Source organism: Trachypithecus francoisi, unplaced genomic scaffold (assembly GCF_009764315.1).
Source record: "Trachypithecus francoisi isolate TF-2019V2 unplaced genomic scaffold, Tfra_2.0 Contig00586, whole genome shotgun sequence".
NCBI lineage: Eukaryota > Metazoa > Chordata > Mammalia > Primates > Cercopithecidae > Trachypithecus > Trachypithecus francoisi.
In genome coordinates this window covers 1938671-1959873 of record NW_022680749.1, presented here as the reverse complement: position 1 = coordinate 1959873, position 21203 = coordinate 1938671, and the positions used below count along the sequence as shown (strand labels likewise).

At 34.4% G+C, this 21203-nt stretch overlaps 1 protein-coding gene across 16 annotated transcripts in view; it reads right to left on the bottom strand.

The window, feature by feature from the left end:
- The window catches only part of PCDH15 (protocadherin related 15), a 1849154-nt gene that overhangs the window by 55312 nt on the left and 1772639 nt on the right, over positions 1-21203 (bottom strand). For all 16 annotated transcript variants that reach the window (XM_033215155.1, XM_033215225.1, XM_033215195.1 and 13 more), the window contains 2 exons: positions 9118-9333; positions 1720-1808 (listed from right to left, as the gene is read on the bottom strand). In XM_033215155.1, coding sequence (XP_033071046.1) covers positions 1720-1808; positions 9118-9333 — 305 coding nt within the window. The remainder of the gene's footprint in view (positions 1-1719; positions 1809-9117; positions 9334-21203) is intronic.

The window sequence follows — 21203 nt, the reverse complement described above, 5'->3', positions numbered from 1 at the left end:
AACCATCACCCTCATATAACAATTTATGTGACACCAAAAGGTTAAATTTGTGAACTATCCTGAAATATTTGTTATGAATCATATATGTTTTTGTTATGGGAAAATCACTTATACTTTAATCCATGACTATTGCATTTTATTTGGCATGTAATTACTAAAAGTTTAGTTATCTGACTATTTGAAGCTTCTTCTGGCAAGCTGAAGTGAGGATATTTTGCTAGAAAGGCAAATTGACAGTGACGATAATTGACCCCTGTCAAACTGAAATCAACAGAAGACATGGAAGAACAACCTAATGCAGGCAGGGCTTAAAACCTAGATGACGGGTTGATAGGTGCAGCAAACCTCCATGGCACATGTATACTTATGTAACAAGCATGCATGTTCTGCACATGTATCCAGGAACTTAAAAGTTAAAAAACAATGTGATATATATGTATGTGTGTGTGTGGGGGGGGGGGGTATATATATGTAATGAAATAGTATTCAGTCATAAAAAGGAAGAAAATAATGGCCTGGATGGAATTGGAGACCATTATCTAAGTGAGGTAACTAAGAAATGAAAAAAAAAAAAAAAAAAATCATATGTTTTCACTCAAAAGTGGAAACTGTGAGGACTCAAATGCATACGAATGATACAATGGAGTTTGGAGACTCAGGGGAAAGGGTGGGATGGAGGTGAGGGATAAAAGACTATACATTGGGTACAGCGTACACTGCTTGTGTGCACCAAAATCTCAGAATTCACCATTAAAGAATTATTCACGTAACCAAAAAAAGAAAAATAGTTTAAAATGATGGCAGCTAAATTAGGGTAATTAAGGGTAAAATGGTAAAGATATTTTAATAATCTTTTATAGTATCAAAATATGAGAACCGCAGTTTAATAAATAATCACAATTAGATTGGAATTAACTATAACATACTCAGCCATGGTAAGTCTACACTGTTAAGGAGGAAGAGGGACATGTCACATATTTTACAATAATTTCAAACATATACATTGCTTAATATTAGTCAACTTGGTTTTAAAAGAGTAAGCTCTAGGTATTTAGACACATTGCTTTGAGCAATGACATACTTCCTGAACTGGCCAGACTGCTTTTTGACTAAATGGGAGCCACAAAATCAAGGTATATATTCAATCCATGAATGTTATGATTTTTCATATGCAGCATTTTGAGGTTTTGATACATCAAAACATTCTGAATAATAAAATCTTACATTTAATTTTTATCCTTATTTGAAGATATTCTCAAAATCTTCACATATTTCCAATTAGACTATATACTTTGAGCAAACAGTAAGTTAAATTAGTATTAAAACACCGTTTTAAAATATACTTAATCTGAACATTGTAATGATTAAAATGACCCACTCAGATTAAAATTATAGCTGTTCAAATACTGCATGTTATTATTTATAAATGATAGTCAACAATGGGTACACGTGGACGTAAAGAAAGAAAATAATAGACACTGAGGTCTCCAAAAGGAGGGAGGATGGGAGGGGCATGAAGGCTGACAAATTAGCTATTGGCTACAGTGCTCACTATTTGGGTGGTTGGCACACTAGAAGCCTAAACCTCACCATTATGAATATATCCATGTAACACACCTGCACATGTATCCCCTGAATCTAAAATAAAATTTAAAAAATAAAAAAGTTAAAAATCACGGTCATATAACAATAAATATATAAGGAAACAAAATCAATTACTCTGTTAGATCTTCTATCTTTTTTTCCACTAGAGTAGGAGGCACATTGGAAACAATGACTTGCATATCCAGCTGATTGACCACAGAGACCTGAAAGAAGAAAAAACAGAATTCATTTAATTTTTACTCACTGAAATTTCCATAATCAGAAAACCCCCACATTACCTCTTCCCTACTATGCATAGACACAGTGGTTTCTCATTTTCAAATTCAGGAACATTTTTTTTTTTTTTTTTTTTTTTAATTATACGATCTACACAAGGGGTGGAGACTAACTAGGGCAGACTGAGCATGAGAAACTATTTGTTGTTTACCTAGAAATTAAGAATCCTGAGTGATTTCAATTGCTTTTGGTTTTGTGTTGTTTGTTTTATTGGGTATTTACTGAGACATGAAGGGTGGCATTTTTGTTTTTTAATTTGATTGTTAAGGAACACCCAAGATAATGAAAAATATGTTTTATATTTTACAAGTCTTGAGAGATCATTTATTCATTGTAACTAAGAATCTGAGATATGACTGGTTAGAATAATTCATTCTATGAGGTCATCACATATAGTTTTCTTATCTATTTAACCAACTTTAAATTTGTGTAGGTAGAGATATATATTTAGAACTTTACCTATGGGTTAAATGAGCTAATTTAATGGCTATTGATAACTATGTCTCATTCATTTAAAATCTACTGAATTTCTTCTATGATTTTACATTTGAAAAAGAGAAGAAAAATAAAAATATTTATTCTGTGCTTACAACATGGCATTTATTCTTTTCCTCAATATTTTACAGGTTTAACTCATTGAAATCTATCAAAAGAATCAGATTATTAAGATCATTTCAATTTTAAAATAAAAAACATAAATGGAAGATATATTTAATAACTTAATCCTAATTAAATGCAGTCTGTCTTACACCAGAGCCTGTGCTCTTTACTATTTTTCAATACTGATGTAAAAATTCTAAAAGGCCATATATTATCATGCACATACATTTACACACTATTAAAATATAAATGCATTTGTACCAGAATCATAAATTGAATACTCTGGGTTAGGCATATTTAGCACCGCATCTCAATACAATCTACAGTAGGGAGTAATTTCACGTTGCCATACATTTTTTATGGGCTCCAGGTTCTTTACATATAGAGACCCCTATTAGGGGTCACAAACTCAAATGCCTTTAGGAACCATGCAGGTAACTTAAATGAGAAAAGCAGCCAAAAGTAGGAAATGATAGAAAGAAGTGGAAATAACACAAATCCGAGAGCACATAACTCAGCTGAAGAGGTCAGCTACTACTCACCTCTAAGGAATATTGCAATGTGGGAAAAAAAAAATCCAGATTTCCTAGATATTTCAGTTTTTCAGGAAAAAAAGAAATCCAAAATATGTAAAACGTTTGCTACTAGTTAGAAATCTATCAAACCATTGTGTGAGCCTAATCAATCATGTCTGAAGACTCTATTAAGACAGGAGTAGGTCTGATTACTACTTCTGAGCAAGCAGTTTATGCTGGCAGTTTTAACTTTGTGCCCCTAACCCATTATAGGAGTCCAGGACCAAATGACTAAATTTCCCTTCAACATGTAAATGAGTCTTAATTGTCTTTTTACAAAACACATCTAACTTCACTAGCAAAAGGGATCATTACAGTTTTTGTATCATTTTGTCTTTTCTTATTGGTCTTGAGTAAAAAAGGATACAGAAGTTGCATAGAAATATTTTTTGTTTTATTGTTTTTGAGTTTTTAGCAGTAAAATTCCATGATAAAAATTTCAAGAAGTATGTATATGAAACTTGTGTAACTGTTCCCTCCCTCCCCTCCTTTCCTTCTTTCTTCCTTCCTTCTCCTCCTTTTTTTCTTTCTTTTAACACTGGACCAGAAACGGTTAAAAGTTTTGATAAAAAGCAAACCACCTGGAACAAGTAGTAACTATAAGGTGTTATCCCAATGAGAATTATAGCACTCATTCTCTGTTCCCTGAAGCTCCCATCATCTCCTCTAATTGCTGGACTCAGAAGTACTGGAGTCCTGGCCTCAGGGCAGAGGAGCTTTTGCAGTGGGACTAGTGCTGAAGCACTTCCTAATTCCTCCATCTGTTGGGAGAAGGCCCCTGGACCATGATGTGGGTCATGGATATGGTGAGTAGTAGGGAGCATTAGCAGGATAATGGAAAAGAGAGGAAAATGAGTAGGAGAAATAACTCCTTATTACTGGGTCTTTCAGTGGAGAATTGTTAGGACTGTCTGACCTGTCAAACTGTCCTCTTCTCACACATCTGTCTCCTGGTCTGGTAAGCATGTGCTTCAACTCACCTTTTCTGGCTGACAGACTGTTAGAGATCTCTACTATTAGTATTCCTCTAATTCTCCAATGTCTCTTATTTCCCTACATTCATCCTGCCCAGGCCTTCAAAAATAGACCCTTCAGTAAACTGTCTTTAAATTATCTGATTCTTGCAGTGTAGGCATAAATTAAAAAAAAAAAAAATCTGTTTCACATGTACATTAATTTTCTGCAAGGTTCTTACTGATATAGATCCAAAAAAGCATACAAGCAGGTGTCAGGCTGTATATAACAGAAATCGGTAACACTTTACAAATATTATATAAGATGTGAACAAAAACAAAGGTGGGAAAGGAACTAAGTAGTAACTAGTGGAGGATAGATTCAGCAGCCACAGAGGAAGACCAAAGCTTTTCTATCTTAGGGTAGAAACAGGATTTAATCAAGGAAATCTCCTGCTCCCAGGATGAGGATCTACATTATATATATCCAACAGGATTTCAGAATTGGCCTGAACAATTCTGTATGTCTACCATTATTGTCCTCTTCAAGTAAGATAAGGACTGACATATCAGTACATTTCTTAACATGGAAGTCATTGGTGGCATCAACAAGAATAGTTTGGAAGAGTGATTGGAGAGAAAACACTCATGATTAGAGGGTTTAAAAGAGATTCAACAGAGAGAAATAAGTCAATTCTAACAGAATTTTGCTAGAAAGAACAATAGAGAAATGGATGACAGCTAGAAGGTGATATAGATCAAGAGATATTTTATAATTTTTGGAAGATAGAAAAAAAGCATTGTTGTGAGAATAATCTGATATAAGGAGGAAATTTATATTAATAATGTAGAAAAGAAATGAGAGAGCTGCTGAGGCAATGTCCAAGAGCTGGCGAGTGGGAATTGAATCTACTGCATAAGTAGATGTACAGGCTTTAGATAAAAACAGAGAGAATTCATCTAAAGGAGCTAGAAAGAAGGCAAAGAGCATTGGTCTAGATCCTGGAGGGTAGGTAGATTTAGTGGTAGGAGTCATAGAAGTGTCCTTCTAAATGCTTTAGTATTAGTTTTCGGTGAAATAGCATGCCAGTTAATCAGGCCATAGTGAGAATGAGGACAAGGTATTGGAGAATTAGGAGCAGAGATTTTCTGTGACGTTGAGGCAAAATATAGAGTGATTACTGAATAAAGCAAAAGCTCATTTGGAGGGTTTTAGTCATTAATTTAAATGGATACTGATGCAGGAGAATAGGGTTTGGAGGCAGGGAACCGAAGGCCAATTTGTGCTGACTTCCTAAAGCTGAATCAAAGGGAAAACACCAAGGTCTGGGGCCAGGGAATCTAAGGCCAATTCGTGATAGTTTCCTAATGGTGGATTTTTTTTTTTTTTTTTTGAGACGGAGTCTTGCTCTGTCGCCGGGGCTGGAGTGCAGTGGCCGGATCTCAGCTCACTGCAAGCTCCGCCTCCCGGGTTCACGCCATTCTCCTGCCTCAGCCTCCCGAGTAGCTGGGACTACAGACGCCCGCCACCTCGCCCGGCTAGTTTTTTGTATTTTTTTTTTTTAGTAGAGACGGGGTTTCACAGTGTTCGCCAGGATGGTCTCGATCTCCTGACCTCGTGATCCGCCCGTCTCGGCCTCCCAAAGTGCTGGGATTACAGGCTTGAGCCACCGCGCCCAGGAAACTCCTGGGTCTGGGGGCAGGGAACCTAAGCCAATTAATGCCAACTTCCTAAAGCTAAACCAAAAGAAAGAAAAAAAAAAAAATCTCCCCACACCCCGCCTGAGTAACAAAGGATCAAAGCCTACTCTCCCTAAAACCCTCCCCCTTTCACCGCGTCTCAGGCCATTTCTCATTCATTTTTCCTCTCACACTCTTCTGGGCTGAGTACACGTTTGTAATTTATTCAGACTTGTCGTCATCTCTCTTCCTTCTTGGTTTGGGCACTCATACTCTCTGCATAAACCTCTTATTTATCTCATATCTCCTTTCTCTTGACTGGTAGGATTACAAAGCTTATCATAAATATCATTTGGCTGGGATGGCGTACTAGATGTTATTAGCTTGCATCAGAATATGATATCTATATATAACAAATTATGTTTTTTTAAATTAAATTTCTTTCTTTGTAAATATATTTTGAATGATATTAAAAGGCATATTCTTAAATTTCCACACAATAGGTATGGAATTCAAATATTAAAAATAAACTTTATATCTCATATGTACACTAATATGTACATAATATATACATATATAATTAGATTGATATATATTTAAAGGTTATATATTAAAATTATATATTATGTAAAGATTATATTTTGTTTGTGTTGATTTTTATAGTATTTTACTTACACTTAGTGTAATGACTTTATTATTTATTTTTTATTTTTATTTTTATTTTTATTTTTTTAATATTTTTTATTATACTTTTAAGTTCTAGGGTACATGTGCATAACGTGCAGGTTTGTTACATATGTATACTTATGCCATGTTGGTGTGCTGCACCCATCAACTCGTTAGCACCCATCATCAAGTCATCATTTATATCATGTATAACTCCCCAATGCAATCCCTCCCTCCTCCCCCCTCCCCATGATAGGCCCCAGTGTGTGATGTTCCCCTTCCCGTGTCCAAGTGATCTCATTGTTCAGTTCCCACCTATGAGTGAGAACATGCGGTGTTTGGTTTTCTCTTCTTGTGATAGTTTGCTAAGAATGATGGTTTCCAGCTGCATCCATGTCCCTACAAAGGATGCAAACTCATCCTTTTTTATGGCTGCATAGTATTCCATGGTGCATATGTGCCACATTTTCTTAATCTAGTCTGTCACAGATGGACATTTGGGTTGATTCCAAGTCTTTGCTATTGTGAATAGTGCCGCAATAAACATACGTGTGCATGTGTCTTTGTAGTAGAATAATTTATAATCCTTTGGGTATATACCCAGTAGTGTGATGGCTGGGTCATATGGTACATCTACTTCTAGATCCTTGAGGAATTGCCATACTGTTTTCCATAATGGTTGAACTAGTTTACAATCCCACCAACAGTGTAAAAGTGTTCCTATTTCTCCACATCCTCTCCAACACCTGTTGTTTCCTGACTTCTTAATGATTGCCATTCTAACTGGTGTGAGATGGTATCTCATTGTGGTTTTGATTTGCATTTCTCTGATGGCGAGTGATGATGAGCATGTTTTCATGTGTCTGTTGGCTGTATGAATGTCTTCTTTTGAGAAATGTCTGTTCATATCCTTTGCCCCCTTTTTCATGGGGTTGTTTGTTTTTTTCTTGTATATTTGTTCGAGTTCTTTGTAGATTCTGGATATTAGCCCTTTGTCAGATGAGTAGGTTGCAAAAATGTTCTCCCATTCTGTAGGTTGCCTGTTCACTCTGATGGTAGTTTCTTTTGCTGTGCAAAAGCTCTTTAGTTTAATGAGATCCCATTTGTCGATTTTGGCTTTTGCTGCCGTTGCTTTTGGTGTTTTAGACATGAAGTCCTTGCCCATGCCTATGTCCTGAATGGTACTACCTAGATTTTCTTCTAGGGTTTTTATGGTATTAGGTCTAACATTTAAGATTTTTTGAGACAGAGTCTTGCTCTGTCGCCCAGGCTGGAGTGCAGTGGCTTGATCTCGGCTTACTGCAACCTCTGCCTACTGGGTTCGAGTGATTCTCCTGCTTCAGCCTCCCAGTAGCTGGGATTACAGGTGCTCACAACCACGCCCAGCTAATTTTTGTATTTTTAGTAGAGACAGAGTTTTACCAGGTTGGTCTCAAACTCCTGACTCAAGTGATCCACCCGTCTCGACCTCCCAAAGTACTAGGATTACAGGTGTGAGCCACTATACCTGGCCTATTGTTTAGCTTAATTTAAGCACCAAAATGTGCATATCTTAAATAATAGAACATAGAATAGGACATTATGTTACATGAAATAAGCCAAGAACAGAAAGTTAAAAACCACATGTTCTTATTCATATATGGAATCTAAAAAAAGATGATCTCATAAAAATAAGTGTATAAGGTTCTATAAGGTTTACCGATATTAATTTGATCATAAATTTATGTCAAACTTATTATCTCCTATGTCAAAACTTCTTGTCTTAGAATGGCCTTCATTTACTGTATTGCAGCTTTACTGTTAAAAAAGAGAATGCTCCTGGAGGACTGTTTGGGCCACAATCATGGTGATTGTTCTTCACCATTATCTAAGAAGAAAAATATTTAATCATTAATGTCTGCAATGTACATGAAGGTTACACTTGTCCAGGGAACTAAATGAGCTGAACTGTGAAAAAATGAAAATGTAAAATGCAAAGAACAAAAGACAACCTATTATTGATCTGTCTTTATGTGACAAATATTTCCCATAAATATACTTTGTATTAGATTCATCAGACAAAAGTCCAAATAACCCATGCTTTCAAGCTGGTAAAGAGTCCACAGGATATATGCACTGCTGTTAAATATTTTCAATAAAAGCTAGTATCAAACTTCCCTTTCAAATGATCTATCACTGAACTTCTGCACAGCCTAAGTGAAAATTAGGACAATGATATTATTGACTATAGCCAAATATAACTTAGTCAAAGCTAATCAATGTCATCATTGGGGACTTTGATAAAACAAAGAAATAAATACTATTGGAACAAAATTTGCCACCACACATTTTCTTCGTATTCTCAATTACAAAATGCTGAAAGTAATTTAAACAAATAATTTCATAGTTTAATTTCCACAGTATAACTCTGTGAAGCATTTAAAATTTTTATGTAGCACTGGACAACATTATATTAAAAATGAGCTTTGAAGACCAAATAGAAATCCAATGCTTATAGCTTGGTTGTTACAATCATATTTTTTCAAATATTATAATGTTTTCCTCAAAGGTCAAGAAAAATAAACACCTTATGATGTTATATATATGAACCATATATTTACATATTCCTGAACTATAGTGACTAACAATCTGGGTGAAAACTAATAATAATTATGTTTTTGAAAACCCATTTTAAATTAATCTTAGAAGTTCTATAAGCTGAAAACACTGACCCATGGCTAGTATTGCAGCTACTTCCCTTTCCTGAAGTTTTATCTACTTACAAGTACATCGGCTTTGCCACTCAGTCCCTTCCCGTAGTCGTCAGTTGCAATAACTTGAAACTTGAAGTAGGATCTCCTCATATTATGGAAGAGCATAGCAGTTTTGATAAGCCCTGTATATGTTTCCACTACAAATCCTTCTTTTCCCTCTTTAATTGGTGGTATTATGAGTCTGTAGGCCATGACACTATAATTGCCCGTATCTTTATCAGTAGCCTAGGAGGAGAAAAAAAAGAGATTATAATTAAGCAGGAAAAGATAACCTTTATGAAATGGCTTATTTTTGTTTGTAAGAATGAGGTTTCTTATGTAATAATAACACAAAAAAGCCCTCCTAAATGTCTATTTTTTCTGGATATAGTGATGTAGATTCATAGAGTTTGTGTTCACAGTTTCGAGTGGTTGTTATTAGAATGATAATAACCACTGACATATGAATAAAAAGGACATAGGTATAATTTTGTATCCTTTAACAAATTTCTCCCTACCCCTCCTTTCCTTTTACCCTTCCCAGCTTCCAGTATCTTGTATTCTACACTTTATTTTTATGAGATCATCTTTTTTTAAGATTCTACATATGAATAAAAACATGTGGTGTTTAACTTTCTGTTCTTGGCTTATTTCATGTAACATAATGTCCTAGATAGGGGAAATATATTCTAGAGCTCTATACCACTGTAGAATAACTATAGTTGACAATGGTATATAGTTCCAAATAGCTATAAGAAGGATAGTGAATTTTCCCAACACACAGAAGTGATAACTGTTTGAGGTGATAGATAGGCTAATTAATCTGATTTGATTGCGATGCATTACACATACAGAAGCATCTATGATGCCAATAAGTAAGTACTATTCTTATTTGTCAATTTTAAAAGTAGATTAAAAAAAACAGACATAGACACTAACAGAGTCAATGAATCAAGATTTTTGGTTTACGTGTTTGTTGAGTTCAACTCTGTGTGTTGATCCAAATTGGTTGAAGGATGGGATTGGTTGTTTACTTAATGTTTGTCTTGCTGTAATAGGCATACAATGTGATGGTATTTTTGATATAGCATATAGCCTAAGGGGGATACATGTAAAAGAATGTAGTAAAATATCTGGACTGAAATAAAATAAAGTACCATCCGACTTCCTTTTTAATCATCTTGTATCCTGATTAAGCATATTTATTCCTGGTGACAGGTACTTATGATCCACACATTTAAGTTTCCTACCATTTAGAATTAAAAAGGACTGGCACATTGTTTAGACTTTTTTCATTTGTTTTTAAATACAGCTATGATAACCATAAATTGGGTCAGCTTTATGGTGTCTAATTAGGGGAAATGTTTTAGAATGTCTATTTCAGAATTATTTCATAGTGAAATACTTGGAAAATAAATGGTACATAAGAGAGTTTTAGAGACTTGATAAAAGATGATATATACCTTATTCATGATACTAGATGTGTAAGTTATACATTCTCATTATAACAATAATTATTATTTTCATTATCTGTTTATTCCTATTTTTATCTATGCTATTATTATTAAGTATGAGTATGCATTTATAATCTGCCATTACTAAGAATTGCTAAGAATCATACAAAATACAAAATACAATCATACAAAAATAGTCTTATCTAATAACAATACAAAAACTGAGGAATATATTGTTTTACTTATATAAATTAGTGCTATCCAATAAAACTTTCTGAACTGATAGAAATGTTCTTAATCAGCTCTGTCTTATGCAGTAGGTACTAGCCAAATATGACAAATGAAAAGTGGTTGATGTGACCAAGACACTGAAATTTCAATTTAATCTAATTTTAATTTAAGTTACATAATGAAAGACTACATAAGTGGTAAAGTTGAGACACAAATGATTAAAATAGTAAATAATAGCAAATGTGTATTAAATACAGCATGAATTTGATTTAGCTTCAAATTCTATATATATTGTGAACCATTTAAAACATTTCCAGATAATCATATCACTTGTTAGAAAAGGTAATTTAAACTACACAACCCAGATAACTTCACTTCAGGATCAGTTATTTCATGAATTTTCTAGGGAGTTAATATTCCCTCTTTTTTTTTTTCTCTGTCACCCAGGCTGGAGTGCAGTGGCATAAACTCGGCTCACTGACCCTTAGTCTCCCAGGTTCAAGCTATCCTCCCATATCAGCCTCTGAGTAGCTGGGACTATAGGCACTCCACTATGCCTGGCTAATTCTTTGTAGACACAGGGTCTCGCTATGCTGCCTGGGCTGGTCTTGAACTCCTTAACTCAAGCAATCCTCCCATCTTGGTCTACCAAAGTACTGGGATTACAGACATGAGCCACTGTGCCAAGCCTAAAATTATCTTTAGAAGAGGACAAGCTCAAACTACTGGCTAGTCTCGTTAGATAGTTTATATGGCTTACAGAATGGCAGAACTCAGTTTTGGTATTAGAGTGATAGTAATTTGTTATCAATGTTAGGTCACATTCTTACTTAAAGGAAAAAGAAAATGAACAAAGAAAGAAAAGCAGTATCAAAATTTTTTGTACTTAAACTTTGAACCACAGGTTTATAATCACTTAACAAAGGATAGCATAAGAAAGAAAACGCATATTCCCAGCTAAAATAAGTCAAAGTCTGAATCAAAGTATCCAAGACATTTCTTCCACACAGAATGAGCAAATCTGAGACAAATGTCAAATCAGTCAGATTTGGTTACATATTATTCTCTATCTTCTTATTAACATTGATATTTCTCTGAAACAAACTTTTTATTATTAGAGTAAACTTTATAAAGGGATAACAAACATGCAAAAAGTGTACAAATTATAAATATAAAGCTCAATAAAATTTTGCAAAATACACACATCCACATGACCAGCATTTGCATCAAGCAACAAAACAAGCCAGGCATGGTGACTCATGGCTGTAATAACAACACTTGGGAGGCCAAGGGTGGAGGATCATCTGAGCCCAGGAGCTTGAGACCAGCCTGAGCAACACAGTGAAACGATATCTCTTGAAAAAACAAAATTATTATCCATATTCCAGAATGCACTTCATGCACTTGGAGTCACAATCTGAGGCCTTCTTAAGGAAAACCACTTTTCTAATCTAACATTGTTGATTAGTTATGCCTATTTTTTAAACTTTACATTGATTGACTCATAAAATATGTTCTATTTTCTGACTTCTTTCATTCAGTTTTGCATTGTTAGATTCCAAGCCCTTATATATAAAATAAATACTGTATAACAACACAATCACATTTGGAAAAGAAAAGATAGTTACCATAAAATCACAGAGATTGTTTGGCATATTAAGCTACTTTACATAGTTCTTACTGATTAACTTCCAATTTCAGCAAGCAGGTAATTTCACTTTGCAATATTCCTAATTTATTAAATTATGATAACTACAAAATGGTCATATTCCATCTTAAAAGATTAAAGTGTTTTTTTAAATGTGCCTTTCCTGAAACAAACGATCACTTAATGCAAAAGTTTGGGTGTGGAACTAGACAATTTAACTCAGAAATAACTATTTGCTTTCATGATTTTTCATATAAATGCCCTAATATTTGCAGAAAATAGTCAAGAATGATATAAAAGCTTTTTAAACATCATGTTTAGTGGAATTAAAAAAATAAAACCCTATTGGCATATGTATGTTATACAGTAGACTTATTTCTTTGAATGAATATGATAGTCTTTGGGATCTTAGAGATCTTATTTCAGGAGATACCCATCAAAGACGATTGCCAGGATCATTAGCATATTTTTCAAATCTCCCCTCTTCCTCAAGTATTTTCAGTTGAATACTAGTAATTTAAATAGTGAATGATGAAAATTCCAATGGGTGCCATACTTAAGAGCAATTGAATGGATTTTTAATTTTTAGTCTACCCAATTTATAACAAATACGTATTTTTAAAACCCAAAACCTATCCTGTAAGATGTGGCTCTGACTGATGTTGAGCATATACAATACCATCATACATAGATAACAACCAAATGTTCTTTCTACAAACTCAATAACAAGATATGATATATTTAAAAACACACTGAGTCACACCAATAATAAAGTTCAGAGCACAATTTTAAATCTGGGTCAAGATGTGAAAAGTAAGTGAGAGTTTCAGCAGAGTATATTGTCTCTATTTGGTTTTAAATAATTTTAAACTTACTTTTTTGGTTGGTTGTTTCTTGCTTATGTTTTGGAGTGAGGTGGACTCCAATGTCAGGTGTGACTGAAAAATGAATAACTCAAGGCCTGGCGCGGGGCTTACACCTGTAATCCCAGCACTTTGGGAGGCTGAGGCGGGCAGATCACAAGGTCAGGAGATCGAGACCATCCTGGCTAACACCGTGAAACCCCGTCTTTACTAAAAATTAAAAAAAAAAAAAAAAAAAAAATTAGCCGAGCATGGTGGCAGGCGCCTGTAGTCCCAGCTACTCGGGAGGCTGAGGCAGGAGAATGACGTGAACCTGGGAGGCTGAGCTTGCAGTGAGATGAGACCGCACCACTGCACTCCAGCCTGGGTGACTGAGTAAGACTCCATCTCAAAAAAAAAAAAAAAAAAAAAAGGAAGAAAAACTAATAACTCAAAATTTCAGATTTCTTTATTCATAAAATAAAAATAAGGATGCCCAAAAATAGCATTTGAAAATTTTATGTATATTCATATATATGTGTATTTTTTACACAAAAATATAAATGTGACCAAGTCCGGTGTAATTATTATAGTTACCTAAGTTCTCATAATAGTGATTCAAAAGGTTTAACATTTTTCCATATTATGTTTAGCCATGAATATGTACATTTATGCATTCAATCAATTTAGACCCTTATTACTTCAGACACATTATCACACAATTATAACTCCCTTAACAAAATAATGCATTAACCATTTTTCTCTTATAGAACTCCAGATGCAAGCACTGTGCTCTAATAACTCCATTTTTCTTAATTTTCTTTTCCAGTTCTCCTTTATTGCTTCCAGTTCTTTTTCTTTTTTTTTTTGAGACGGAGTTTCACTCCTCTTGCCCAGGCTGGAGTGCAGTGGCTCGATCTTGGCTCACGGCAACCTCCGCCTCCCAGGTTCAAGCAATTCTCCTGCCTCAGCCTCTCGAGTAGCTGGGTTTACAGGCACTTTGGGAGGCTGAGGTGGGCAGATCACCTGAGGTCACGAAGTCAAGACCAGCCTGACCAACATGGAGAAACCCTGTCTCTACTAAAAATACAAAATTAGCTGGGCATGGCTTCCAGCTCATTTTTGAAGCAATTTTGCAAAACCTCTTCCTCAGTTGAAATCCATGCACTTTTGTATAGTATATACTCTACCCCTCCTTGTTGCTGAACATAATAAGGATGTTGCTATCTTGCTCTCAGTCTACCCCTTCTACTTAAACTTCCTCCTTCTTTACAAATTTCAGTATTCATTGAGATGACACATCCAGGAACTTATTTTTAAAGTATTAGGCATGAATAACATTCATCAGTCTTTGAATGACCTCACTGCATCGATTTAATTCTAGAGTCACACTTTAGTCTTTTGCCTTAGGGAGATATTCCTCCTAAAGAAACACTCCAAATTTAATTTATATATTAAACTTTCATGTCTAAATTCTGACCACAACTTTAAGCACCATACTTAGTTAAGACCTTCTTTGATATCAGTGAATTTTCAGTTCTGCAAACTGCCTTTTGCTCTCATTACTTCAGGGTTTATGTCCCTTTCTGCTTTATCATAGAAGTCAGAGTCGATCACATTGTTCTCATTTCTCTCTCCCTCCACAACACTTAGACCTTTCTCCTCTTGGACCAAACGAACCATCGGTTTACTTATGGTGACTGAAGAGGGCGGAGAGACATTACATAATCAGTCAGACTAGTGTTACTGTAAGTCCATGGTCTCTGACTTTAACTGCACCTTTGGTCTATTTAGGAAATCCTTGCTATATGTAAGTTATCTTTCTCACTCCAGAAATTTGCCTTTTTCTTTAGTTCACAGATTCTTTCAGTCTTTTCCAGAGATAAGGAAGCTCTAATTCCCATAAAATTTGAGGATATCAAATGTGAGAACTCTCAGCTTTTCATCACATAACTAAAAAAGTACATATATCTGTACTTACTTTTACTACTTTCTTCAAATCTCAGAGGAGCAGCTCACACGTATCTCACTGAAGGCACTTATGCCTTAATCTGAATCACTCCCATCCCTTCTGCATTTAATGCTTCATCAGCTCTATTTGTCTCTGTCCTTTTCACCTTCTCTACAGACTATAAAACACGTTATGTCTTTCTCATTAAAATGAAATGAAATTTTCTTTCACTGAGTCTACTCTTGTGACACTAGCCCCCAAACTTCCATACCTATTTTTCACAGTTAAGTTCCTCAGAAAATTTTTATAGAATCACCATCTGTAATTCCTTACTTTACAATCATTCCTTAACTGCAGCCAGATCTCTGCCCCTGTCACGCCACTGAATCTGCTAAAATCAGTGTTTGAGGCTAGACTCCGTCTCAGATCAACAACCAGCCTGGCGTTCTTTAAATTACCAGGTCCATTTATGTTGTTTGTATAATGCTGTTGCTGCTTCCGGTGTTTGCTAACATTTATCGAACACTTACAATTTGCGAGATGCTATGTAAATACATATTATTACATTATCTCATGACATCCTTTCCACTGAGTAGGTTCCATTATTATTTTATAGGGCAAGAAATGGAGGCACAGAGAGATTAGTAACTTGCTCATAATCACACATATGGTTGTTAGCACAGTGGGATAGGTCTCACTTTAAAACCACTACACTCCATATATCAGACTAAATACCAGGGATAAAACTGCAGTTTAAAAATAAAACAACAAATGTTGGATAAAATATTCTAAAAAATCTTCCTAGATGCATCAAGAAGATGGAAAGACAACAAATATGCCAGTCAAAAGCAAAGTGCTATAGACTGATTATGTCTCCCCAAATTTATATGTTGAAACATAATACCCAATGTGATGTCATTTGAATGATTGGCCTTGCAAGGCAATTAAGTCATGATGGCAGATCGCTCATGAAAGGGAGTGGTTCCTTTTTGAAAAGAAGCCCCGGAGACTTCCTTTGTCCCGTCCTGCCATGAGAGGACACAGTAGAAAGACAGCCATCCATGAACCAGGAAGGCCTCACTGGACACTAAATCTACTAGCATCTTGATCCTGGGCTTCTCTGCCTCCAGAACTATGAGAAATAAATTTATCTTGTATATACGCTTCCAAGTCTATGGTATTCTGTTATAGAAGTCTGAATGCACAAGGATACGAATATAAAAATCATAGTACTGATGGGGGCTTTCATTTAGAATTTTTTTTTTCTGGCCTGGATAAACTTAAACTTGAACTTATCTGGTTTTCAGTGGCTCAGACAATAGGCAAGGCCCCAAGCCTACTCATGAAAGCGAGTCTGTTAAGATCTCCTCCCCAGAAAGTTAAATTCTCACCATAAGAATAAAGAGAAATTTATTTTTTTTCCCTCCTGTTATCACCCGAAACTGCAAAGAAAACTGTAAACTTAAACTTTGCTATTGAGGGCAGTGAAGAGAAAACTTAAACTGAGACTCTAGGACCAAAAAGAGGCCTTCATTTTAGTTTGCAGCCATTATTTGCAGGCCACTAGTTTGCCCAACTCAAAGAGAAATCATAATATTCTGGGTTGGTAAAGTCTAATAGTCCTGCACTCCACTTGAATGAACAGACAAACCACAACCTGAGAATTTAAGATAAATCATCTATGACTGACAGTGGCCTAGTCTCCTGACAGAAGGAAGTGCTTTTTCAAAAATGACCCCTCCAAGCCATGCCTAAAATAATTCTAACAAATAAAGTTCCAAGAAAGATGAAAAGTTATAATAATTACCAAATCAAACAGGAAACAAACGATCACAAAAAGTCTGTTGATATAAAAAAATCAAATTCATAACAACATAGACTTTAAATATTTGACTTAGTAGACATGGAATATAAAGCAAATATGTTTAATATGTTTCAGTAATAAAGAGTTGTAAAATGTGGAATAAAAAATGAGACTCGTTGAAATCAAAAGTATCTTTTAGAAATAAAAAATATATATATAGAATTAAATACCCCAAGATGGGATTGTTAGCAGGATAAGCACAGCTGACCAGGGAATTAGTAAATGAAATGATGGGGCAAAGGAAGTGACCCAGAATGTTTTGCAGAGCTACAAAGATGAAAAACCTGAAAAAAAAAAAAGTCTGGAGTTTATAATGAAAATTTTGGCAAACATCCAATCAGAGTTTCAGAGAGGAAGCAAGAATAGGACAGAATTTTCTAGAACTGATAAAAGATTGTTATCCACAGATATTAAGAAGCCCAAAAAACTGCAAACGGGGTAAATAACAAGTAACTCATACCTAGAACCCACACGTTATATAGAAACTACAGAACCACATACTGTAAATATAATAAGTATTGTTTTCTTAATATTTGGGGAAAAGTCATAGACATATTTTAGTAATGGCATAAATAAATAATTCATAAATCTACTCTATAATTTATTAATAGTAATAAGGGGACATTTAGCAAGTTGAGTTAAATTCATGCATAAAAATTAAAACTGTCTCACTATGGAAATGCTAAATGAATACCATTTACTAAAGAATCAATACAATACTACTTTTTCCACCAGTTTCTTTATAATCAAACATTTATGCTGAGTTCACAACAAAGTCATTAATATCTGGGAGAGGTGATTCTGGAAGATTTGATTCACTGACTTTTATGAGTTTCCCATAGTGAACAAAATAAAAAAAAGTTATGCCTAGAGTTGTTCTAAAAGAATAAAAGTCAGAAATGAATATAATAATTATATTTGCGGTAATTATATTTTAAATGAAAGCTTAGATACAGGCACCCACTTACCCATTTCTAAGGCTTCATCTGGAAATTTTAATGGATACAGATGTACAACATTAAAAGAAAATCACCAAATAATTGCCTCTATCTTACAGGGGAGTAGGGGAGATCATTAATTTTCTAATAGCCTAAATAACTGTTCCCCTCTGTTGCCTAAATGAATACCATGGATGCAGAAATATTAGTGAAATAATTAGTGATGTACTAAGAACTTTCAAACACATTAAAGTTCAATAATGCTATGTTAAACTTCAGCTTCTCAATTAGACCCATTTTAACGTTTAATGGTATTGAAGGCTCACTTTCCCTGAAATAGAGTGAAAGTGTTTTAGAATATCTGGATAAAAATACTAAAATCTCACATTTCCACCTACCAAGGTCACTATGTCAAGTTGTGTTTGCAAAGGGCAAAAATAATAACAGAGCTTTGGCAGGTTAGAACCACTTTAACTTGACTCTTGTATTTTTTTTTTTTTTTTTTTTTTGAGACGAAGTTGCTCTATCACCAGGCTGGAGTGCAGTGGCGTGATCTCAGCTCACTGCAACCTTCGCCTCACAGGTTCAAGTGATTCCTCTGCCTCAGCCTCCTGAGTAGTTGGGACTACAGGCACACACCACCAGGTCCGGCTAATTTTTTTTGTGTTTTAGTAGAGATGGGGTTTCATCATGTTGGCCAGAGTGGTCTTGATCTCCTGACCTCATGATCTACTCACCTCGGCCTCTCAAAGTGCTGGGATTACAGGCGTGAGCCACTATACCTGAGCGACTCTTGTATTTTTAGGAACCAGAAAGAAATCTTTATTTTAAAGTCCTTAAACACAATATACCCAGAATATGATAAAATGTGAATAAGAAAAATGTCAGTTAGATTGATCTACTTTTAGGGCTATTAAAAACTTTTGCAAAAAAAAGAAGAGAAAGAGAAAATAAGCATTTTAATTATGAAAGCTCAAGTGTTTGATTTTGGATAAGAATGTCAAACAGTGACTATAATGTAATATTAATAATTTCTAAGTTCAACATACCTATTTACTTTTTGTACAGTTAAGTAAAAGTCTAATATAATTCTGAGAGATTCTAAAGAGTAAAATACAACTCAGTGTAGAAACAGCAATGTAATAATGGAGACATGCCAATGTAATAATAATAGAGACATGCCATCATAGTTTGAATTACAAGACCCTTACAGGGCTGAGTTTTAGTTAGAATTTATCAAAATTGATTCTTAATTTAAATCATGGTGCAAAAAATTACAGGATAATATCTATTTAGAAAATGAAAGCAACTACAGAAACACCCAATGTTCCTTTTATTATTTAAAAAAATTATATACTAAATTGTGAACTATAGAAGGCATGAGAGGACTTACCATAAAAACAGGACTTGCATTTATGTTATAATTGAAGTTTCCTTTTTCATTTTTTTCCTTTCTTTTAAAAGTGTTTTGTAAAATAAATATTACCCTATAAATGGTTTTGTTCTTTTCATCATTATTGCTAATAACAAAATGATTATACCTCCCTCAAAGATGCTTTAAAATAAACTCTGATCTAATTGTTCTAACTTTTCAACCATGTGAAAAAGAAATAAATTGTGCTCTATTATATAGACAAGTTAACAAAAGAAAACACACGTATAATTTATGCTTTTTACTTGAGCGGGAACACTAGTTTGAACGTTGGTTTTGAATCACAAAATGCTATTCATTTTTACCGAAAATACCCACTCTTAAAGTGCTTAAGTATGTTATACCTTTTACAATACTTCTGTAGTTATACATCCTAAATCCTTCAGCATTCAAAGCAAATTAAATAACATACTTCTTATTTTTGAACTTCCTGATTTGTCCTTAGTTACATTAGGTTCAATCAGTCCAAACCAAATTCAGCTGCTGCTTCTTGGCTCCCACCTTGTTGTCCCTCTTCTGACTACCATATGTGGTTATCCTTCTGCGTTTCCTGTTTGCACAGGAAGGGCATTATCATCTATGAATTGAACTGTTCTCAATAATTTCAGCATCCTCTCCATCGGTTTAATCTCACCTGCTCCTCCCTACCTACAGTCCATAAGCAAGCATTCTGATTTCTACCTACACAATATTTCTCAGTTCTGTATAATACTTTAGGCCAAGCTTACCCTGGCCAATTTCAGGTTCTCATCAGATCTCACTTTTAACTCTGGTAATAGCTTAAAAATTACTGATAGCTCCCACTTGCTAGACATGAATGTTAAAACAAGTCCTTTCAATATTCTCAAACTGATTAGAGTTCATGATTCCAACTTTTTGCTTTATATTTGTTCTATTTGCCAGAACCACATTATTTGTTTTTTTCCTGAAGAATGTGTTCTTTCAAGTTTCTATTCATTTGTATACATTGTTTCTTCTACCTTAAATGAAATGTCTTTTGTCTGCTAGGCCAAATGATGTTCACTTCTTGGCTATACTATGACATACACACACTTTGAAATATATATATATATATATATATATATGTTCTACATATATATGCTATATATATACACTAAACTATGGCATACACACACTTTGAATATATATACACACTATATATATTCTATATATATCTATACATACTATACTACGGCATACATACACACGTTGAATATATATATCGTTATATATATCTATATATATCAAGTGTGTGTGTGTGTATGTGTGTATGCCACAGTATGGTATATATAAAAAACATATATGTGTGTGTGTATATATATATATATAAAATAAAACACTGAATAAAGCAATCAAACCTCAGCTTAAATGATCCCTTTCTGAAGGTGTTCTTATCTCTACTAGGGAGGGCTGCTTCTACTTACATATTTTCACTGTTATGTTATATAAATGTGTGTGTGTGAATATATTAGCATTTACCATGACACGTTTTAATTTTGTATCTCCATTATACATCAAATTTGTTTCAGTTCATATTTCTCACTGTGGTACCACGTGCAGTCAGTGATCAAATAATGTTTGGCTTAAATGTCTATAGAAGACTATCATAGTGGTTGAGACATCAATCATTAGAATTGACAGACTTGAGTTCAATTCTACTATTTATTAGATATATGGGCTTGGGCAAGTGATTCTCTAAAGCTTTGCTCCTCATTTGTAAAATGAGGAAAATAGGACATGCTGAATAGGTTGGCTG